This window comes from Sparus aurata, chromosome 7 (assembly GCF_900880675.1).
Source record: "Sparus aurata chromosome 7, fSpaAur1.1, whole genome shotgun sequence".
NCBI lineage: Eukaryota > Metazoa > Chordata > Actinopteri > Spariformes > Sparidae > Sparus > Sparus aurata.
In genome coordinates, this window is record NC_044193.1 from 4,285,228 (window position 1) to 4,293,269 (window position 8,042).

Consider the following 8,042-nt stretch of genomic DNA (forward strand, 5'->3'; position numbering starts at 1 on the left):
CCGTAGCACTCCCAATGAAAATGAGTCTGACCTGAAAACGAAAATACGGTCAGTCTTAAAAGTGCCTCTTTTATCGTAATAATGCTTTTACACAAAGGTTTGACTCATATACATACACAAAACAGCCTAGGTTGCATTTTGGCGAAAGTTTCACTTTAATGCATATTTCAATCCGGCTATTTTAACAAAGATCTCCTGACTTGATATTGATATTATGTATCTGAGTGTAAATGCTTGATAGTTTCTCTCTCATCTAGTTAAATGAGACCAACATATTTATTCGAAAGGACTAACAACCTATTAAACAAAGAAATGGTATTGAATCACTAATTCTAAAGCTAATTTAGGGTCACAGAAAAGGGTTTCTTTCACTTTCACAGGGAAAATATTGTGAGTAAAGGAATTCAGCCATTTACCAACTATAGCACTCCTCTCATTTCTTGTAAATCAGCTGCTTCACAGACAATAGTATCACTCATATGGGAAACATGTCCTTCAGTCAGGCTGATATTACATCATCTGCCCTCTCTGCAGGGCATTGGTCAGTGTATTAGGGGTAAAAAAACTTGACTGAATTCTTTAAGGCTTATATAACGAGCCAAATAGAAACCAAACTTTCAGTAGCTGAACATTAACACTTACTTCAACTCACGGGTGGGAATCATACGTTTACAGCAAACAGCTTGAGTATCGTCTGTTACAACAGCAAGAAAAGAGTTCTGTGTAAGTAGTTTTTAATATTTAAAAAAAAAAAAAGCAATGATTTCTCTTTCTGTCAGCCACTCTGAACCATGAATGGCAGAGCTGAGGTCACTTTTCTCTTTGTGTTTATCAGTGCTGGTTTGTTTAATGTCACATCTTTTATCAAACTTTTGGAATTACAGTTCATGTGCTTCAGTTCTGTATTGGGATATTTTAGGCTCAGAAAAAAATTGTTGCACATGAAATACAGTTAGTCAAAAAATGATTCTCACAGAAATAGTAATACTAATCATTTATTTTGAGAAACCAAAAATCGATTCACAGATTAGCTGTAATTAAAAGACATAATTAAAAAATCACCATCAGTAATCAGGTCGCTCTTTGACTCTGTCAATTGTGGGGACGGAGCCTCTTTCTGGGGGAAAGTTCACTGAAGTCTCGGTCAGGAGGGCTGACAGACGCTGTTTTTTGGGCAGAAATGTGAGGAAGAGTTGGTAGGACAGACAGGAGGATGGACGCTTCTCCACGTACAGCTGTGGTATTTGTTTTCTCATATAAGTTGCCAAAGATAGTTAAAGTAACCACGTTAGTTTTGTTTGGTCCTGTAAAGATGCTTTGTGGGACATTTCTCTGTAATTAGTTGAGTAAAGGACCTGTGCAGTTATCAGACTGTGTAACCGACACGCCCTCGATACGTGAGTCATTGTATAATTAGGGGTACATGTCATGTCTATAGACTTTATTGAACAATTTATTTATTCATTCACTTAAAGCAATGATCAATTTTACATCAGGGCACATTTCTCTTTTTTTTGATACAAAAAGTCAACAGATTCCACCATTTATTGAGCAAAACATGCTCATACTAAACTGGAATTTGTTGTTTTTTTGCTGTCTAACATGCCAAATATCGGGTTTTGAATTTAGCACATTAAGGGTGTATATTATGGAAACATCTAGTTTATTTATCAAAAAAGAATACTGGTATTTTAACTTTTTGGTTAAAATGAAATGTACCCCTAATTATAGAATGACATGCGCAGCACGTGACGATGAGTGGGCAGGACAGACAGGAGGACAGACAGGAGGACAGACAGGAGGACAGACAGGAGGACTGACAGCAGGACAGACAGGAGGACAGACAGGAGGACAGACAGCAGGACAGGCAGGAGGACAGACAGGAGGACAGTAGGACAGACAGCATGACAGGCAGGAGGACAGACAGCAGGACAGACAGGATGACAGACAGGAGGACAGACAGGAGGACAGACAGGAGGACAGGAGGACAGACAGGAGGACAGACAGGAGGACAGGCAGGAGGACAGACCGGAGGACAGACAGCAGGACAGACAGGAGGACAGACCTGACGCACGAGAACTGAATCTCGACATGAAACGATGAAATCCACCTCTAATGGGCACTTTTTTGAACTATTACTCATATTTAAGCATGTAAAAGTGGAAGGCCCCTGGAAGGAAGTTATGTTTATGGATTTAAAACTCACAAAGGTTCAAGTCACTCCACTGTCACGTCTCATCTATGTGGTGTCCTCTTGTCTCTCCCTCCTCCCTCTCCTCCACCACTCCCCACCCCAAACTTCTCCGCTCCCTCACTATCCCTTCCCTCTACTCTCCACAACCTGCTCCCCTCTGTCCACCCCCTCTACTCGCCTCTCTCTCCCTCTCTCCCTCCACCCCCTCTCTTCTCTCTCCCCCTCTCCTCTCTCCTCCTCCCTCCCTCTCTTCCCTCCCTCTTCTTCTCCCTCTCCCTCCCTCTCGCTCCCCCCCCTCCCTTTTTATATTTTTATTCCGCTGTTTTTTTCTTACATCTCTATGTGCAAAAGGAATTTATTTATTCATTTAAAAAAAAAAACACAGAATAGGTACTTTTTAATATATGCACCTGCCTGATCCCCCATTCAAGCTGCAGTGTGAATGGGGCTGGTGACTCTCCCACACTGCAGCACAAACCTGCAGCATTTGGCCGCACCACCTGATTTGGTCTGAATGTAATTGTTTATCTGATCATATTTGTAACTTTCATTTGCTTATATTTTACTGCAGTTTTCAAGGATCACCATGGATACTCCACATGACTGTGAATCAGTTGAAGAAATTAAAGAAGCTCTACAAAACAACAATCAGGCCAAAGCTATGGCAAAGATCCAAGAGTATCTGGACAGGCAGAATAACATTCCACTAAATATTGCCATCACAGGAGAGACCGGCTCTGGTAAATCCACCTTTGTTAATGCCTTTAGAGGCATCAAAGACGGGGATGCTGGAGCTGCTCCTACTGGGGTTAGAGAAACCACCAAAAAGCCCACACCATACCCCCATCCAAACTATCCCAATGTTAAACTGTGGGATCTTCCAGGTGTTGGCGGCAGACATTTTCCAGCTGATCAGTACCTTAATGATGTTGGATTTGAGAAGTTTGACTTCTTCATCATCTTCTCAGACACTCGCTTCAGAGAAAATGACGTGAAACTCGCCCGGGAGATCCAGAGGATGAAGAAAAAGTTCTACTTTGTTCGCTCAAAGATTGACAACGATTTGCGAGCTCAGAAACGGAGTCAGAGAGAGTTCAGTGAGACCGAGACTAAGGAACAAATCAAGGAAGACTGCATTCAATGTAAGTGACTTACAATTAAGAATAACTGTAAGATTAATAACTAGATTTCCATCATTAAAACCTGATAAACCCAGTTATCACAGTAAAGAAGTGAGTGAATACATAACTCAATACACATCATTTTCTAGTATATGGATCCATCATCTGGCAAAAAATCTAGCAAAGGTTAGCTGCTGAGACTTTTCACATGTATTGATGTGTTGTTGTCATCACCAGTTGAAATTGCATTTCTTTTTAATGAGACAATTTACCACATGCCTGCATATCCTTAACATTATGTAGGTAAAAAATGAAAATTCTAAACAAAAACGTCGAGCGTGCACTTAACAGGCTTAACAGGCTATTGTAAGGCTCATGGCTCATGACAGGCTGTAACATGGACATGTACATTATGAACATAAACACGAAAATGCTGGATTACGTGTCCGTCTCCGCCAGTGAGGGAGTAAATGCACGCTTGACGGATTGACTAGTTAGGTCTAGCTACCGGAACACACGGATGTCAACAAACAGGTAAGTAGCTCCTTGCACAAACACACTGTTTTAGCTACTTTTTTATTCATTTTGAGTCATACACGCTACAGTGCTGTGTGCTAAGGTGTCTGCTGATGTTGCATAACTTTTGGTGTGAGATGTGGAGCATGTTAAGACGCCTAAAACACAGTGTAAAGTTCTGACCCCATGCTGTTAGCGTTCAATGCTACATCTCCGTTCACGGAGCTCTGTAATGGCTGGACCAAATTTGTTCACGTCTTCGGTGCTGGCAAGTCAAGGGTAGCTTGAGCAATGAAGCTGCATGTTTAAATCGACCGAAGTTCTCCTTTAATTTTCATTGTGTGAAAAAAAGTCCAGGAGGTAGCTTCCAACTGTAAGGGGCCGAAGGTAACAGACAATTAAGTGCTTAGCTAAGCTTGACCTGCATGCCAAATAATGAGAGATGCCTGAACACATGGTCAAACTCCTTTTTATCTGTTAAGTAATTTGGCAAGGGAACCAATCAGAAGAAGTGGGTGTCCTTGAGAGGAGACTCTTAAAAAAGGCCCTGACAGAAGGAACAGGAGGGTGGCACTTGGAAAAACCTCGTGAGAGCAAAGGCTGAGGTTCTGATGGAGCGAGGACAAGCACTTTGGCATTGTTTTGTCCAGAGATTTGATAATGTCAGAACGCAGCCGCTTCTGATCCGGACTCAAGGCGTTAGATTTTGTTTTGATAAGGATTGCTCTATTTCCACCCGGCCTTGCCTCCGCAGTATCCTTTATTATCAAACTTCATGCTGACACCTTTGAAGAGGGAAGCCCAGAAACATCACTTTTTTACTTCCAAATCAAGCAGCTCAGGCTCAGTGGCTTAGCGTGGTACAGAAACTCTACTTGGAGGAATGTTCAGTCAAAGCAACAGCAACAATAAGTCACCCAGTGCAGGCCTCTGACTTTCACAATAAAAGCTGTTATTTGTTTTAAAGTCATTATCAGTTATTAAATTCACCCACCTAGAAAAATGAAAGCACATGGGATTACTGCACTGGTGAGAAACAAAATGAGAAGCACAACAACATCCAAACTGAAAAGTGCATATTATTTAGTGAATATACAAATAAACATACAATCTAAATGGTTTCATCATTTTAAAAACAAATTATCATACCATTTATTTCCTTTGTGACACAGGTCTTCAGGAACAAGGTATTCAGTCTCCACAGGTCTTCCTGGTGTCCAGCTTTGAGCTCCACCTGCATGACTTCAGTCTCTTAACGGAGACACTGGAGAGAGAACTTCCTGAACACAAGAGGAACGCTCTGCTGTTTGCCATGCCCAACATCAGCCTGGAGATCATCAACAAGAAGAAAAAGGCTTTCCAAGCCAAAATAAAGTGGCATGCTACTCTTTCTGCAGCTGCAGCAGGAGTTCCAGTTCCTGGGCTTTCTATTGCTGTTGATGCAGCTTTGCTGGCTGGTGTTGTCACACAATACGTATTTGGTTTTGGTCTTGATAGACCATCACTGAAGAGTCTGGCTGAAAGCTCAGGTGTGCCATTTGATGATTTGATGACTGTCATCATTTCACCACTGGCTGCACGCGAAATGACCGCTGATCTTATCATCAAGGTGTTAAGTCAGTGTGCAGGTACAGCTGCATTAATAGCAGCAGAGGAAGGGTCCAGACTCATTCCAATAATTGGAATCCCAGCAGCAATGGCCCTGTCTTTCACCGCGACTTACAGTACTTTGAATTTTATACTCAACAACATTGCTGCTGATGCACAGAAGGTGTTTGAAAAGGCCCTGGGCTGAAACACCACAGAGTGATATCATAATAGACTGGTTTTAGTTGTACATTTAATGGTGCTCTGATCAGGATTTTTGGGGCTGATCACTGATCACAGGAAGCAGTAATGGCTGATACCAATCAACAGGATGTATCTTCACTTTATTGTCATCTATAGTTGTTAGTTATTAGTGGCTAGTAAATTCACCATTTACATGTTGAGAATACAACAACTTTATTCTGATTTGAAGGGAAAGGTTAAAAACAAAAGAGAATCAAGAAAAGGTAAGTAAGTAAAACTTTGTTTATATAGCACCTTTTTGACACAGAGATTCAAAGTGCTTTCCAAAAAACAAATAGATAAACACAACAACACACAAAAACACAAACAAAGAGGGTATGTAAGATCAAACAAGGGAAGATAAAACAAAAGGGAGGGATGAATTAAAAGAGGCACAACAGATGAGAAAACAAACAAGGAAATCTATAAAAAGGCTTGCCTGTAGAGGTGGGTTTTGAGCAGGTGAATAGGATTTAGAAAATATTCTGTGTGTCATTCTCAGTTGTGTCAGTCTTTGTGCCCTGCAGCCACTACACCACTACCTGCTCACTGCTCCACGTCATTTATTTATTGTAAACTGAAACAGCAGTCCACTGTTTAAACTCTGTCAGCTGTTGGCTCTGAACTGGGCTCAACCAGACGGCGTCACATCGTCCCCTCACTCAGGGGTGACAGAAAATAGTTTTTTTGAAAAGACAATCCCAAATCATACATTGAATGGGCTGCTTCCAACTACAGTATGTTGATTACAAAATAGATCATCTTCTCATGTTGTTACCATAGTTATCTCTCTCTCACCACAGCACTGACTGGCCTCTTAGTGAGAGACCTAACATTACTATAAACGTTCATTGGTACCGGTCCTTCTATGCCCTCAGTCACTAACATCTTTCTGGTAGGAGCCTGTGAATATATTGCACTGGTTAAACAAAGAGGACACTAAATATCTGTACTGATATTAGCAGGGGTGGAGCTAGTTAGCTGTTAGCAGCCAGGGAGCAGCAGAGTCCTGCGCTGTGTGTGGTTGTGGCTTTGTAGCACAAACAAACTGTCTCATGTGTTTATCTGATGGTAAATAAATGTTTATCAGCTGATAACGATTGTTGCCCTCCTGATCAGAACACCCTTATGTACATTATAATGAACTGAAACTGGTTGTTGTATCATTCAATGAGAGAGTTTTCTCATGTCACAGATCTGTGCAAAAATGTGTATTCTTTAATAAGCAAGAGGGTTTTTACTGAATGTTATTGTTCTTACAGCTTTTTGAAATGGTATTGATCACAGTGTACAAAGTGTGTCTGTATGTTGTGTTGAAGACACAAATTTGACCACAACCTAGAATTTCTTTAAATTCAATTCAGATTCATATTCAGAAATATAGGTTTTACATATGGGTTTTAACTATAAAACATGTTTTAATATTACCTTTCCTATTCATTAATGATAGTTTGTGTGTGTGTGTATTATATGAATCATTTAAAGTTATGATAAAGTGTTTGTATCACATCAGTTACACTTAATCTGAAACATTTTGTCTTCAGCTTGTATCATTTCTACTATAGTTACACTTAATCTGAAACATTTTGTCTTCAGCTTGTATCATTTCTATAATATCTGAAGCAGTTTGAGTTTCCTTTATTATGTCAGGTTTTATTTTCAATGTAAATTTTTATTTCGATGACACAATTTTATGTGACAGTTTAGCCCCATAGTAAGACACTGACCCACACTAGTTCTTCCACATTCTTTCTTATTTTCAGGTTCATCAGCCATTAACTGCTTTTATGTTGCATTTGAATTTAAGAACCTAAGAGTCTTAGACGACCCTCGACTCAGAGAGAGAACCTGAAATGTGTCCAAAAGTTCAAAATACAGAAATTATCTCAGAGAGTCTTGTAGGTCTGTTGCTGTCAGCAATAATTCCACATCCTGTTTCAAACCAGGAACAATTTGACTTAATTAGTCAAAGTGTACATCACTGACTGCATGAGGTCGTTCAGGAAACACCTTCCCTTCTGAGGAATTTCAGCTAAACTGACCTGAAAGTGTATTAATTGTTATAATTGTGTGTGTTTTTTGTTTTTGTTTTGGGTGATGTGGTCCACGTCTGCTATAAGACACAGTGGGAGCATGTTAACATTCATTAAGTCAATCAAATTATTGGTGTAGAAAATGTATTGGTGTATCTCAGTGGCTATTTTGTTAACATCATACTTAATTACATAGAATTCTGTTTCCTAATTATGACTTGATTGTTTTCATTTGCTCATTTTGATTGACCTGCAGTTTGATTGCTTAAAATATTAAATTTCCAATTATATGAACTATCTGCATATTTGTCATTTTTGTCTGATTCAAATTGTTTACACATTATTTTT

The 8,042-nt window shown here is 39.9% G+C and overlaps 1 protein-coding gene across 2 annotated transcripts; it reads left to right on the forward strand.

The window, feature by feature from the left end:
• Positions 1 to 603: 603 nt before the first annotated feature.
• On the forward strand, positions 604 to 7,179 carry LOC115584573 (interferon-inducible GTPase 5-like). Of its 2 annotated transcripts, none has more exons than XM_030422094.1 (3): positions 604 to 723; positions 2,766 to 3,336; positions 5,004 to 7,179. In XM_030422094.1, the coding sequence occupies exons 2-3, from the start codon at positions 2,781 to 2,783 to the stop codon at positions 5,624 to 5,626; spliced, it is 1,179 nt and encodes a 392-aa protein (XP_030277954.1). In that variant the 5' UTR covers positions 604 to 723; positions 2,766 to 2,780; the 3' UTR covers positions 5,627 to 7,179. The 2 variants fall into 2 exon arrangements, with proteins under 2 accessions (XP_030277954.1, XP_030277953.1); XM_030422093.1 differs by lacking the exon at positions 604 to 723 and adding an exon at positions 1,199 to 1,240.
• Positions 7,180 to 8,042: the final 863 nt, after the last annotated feature.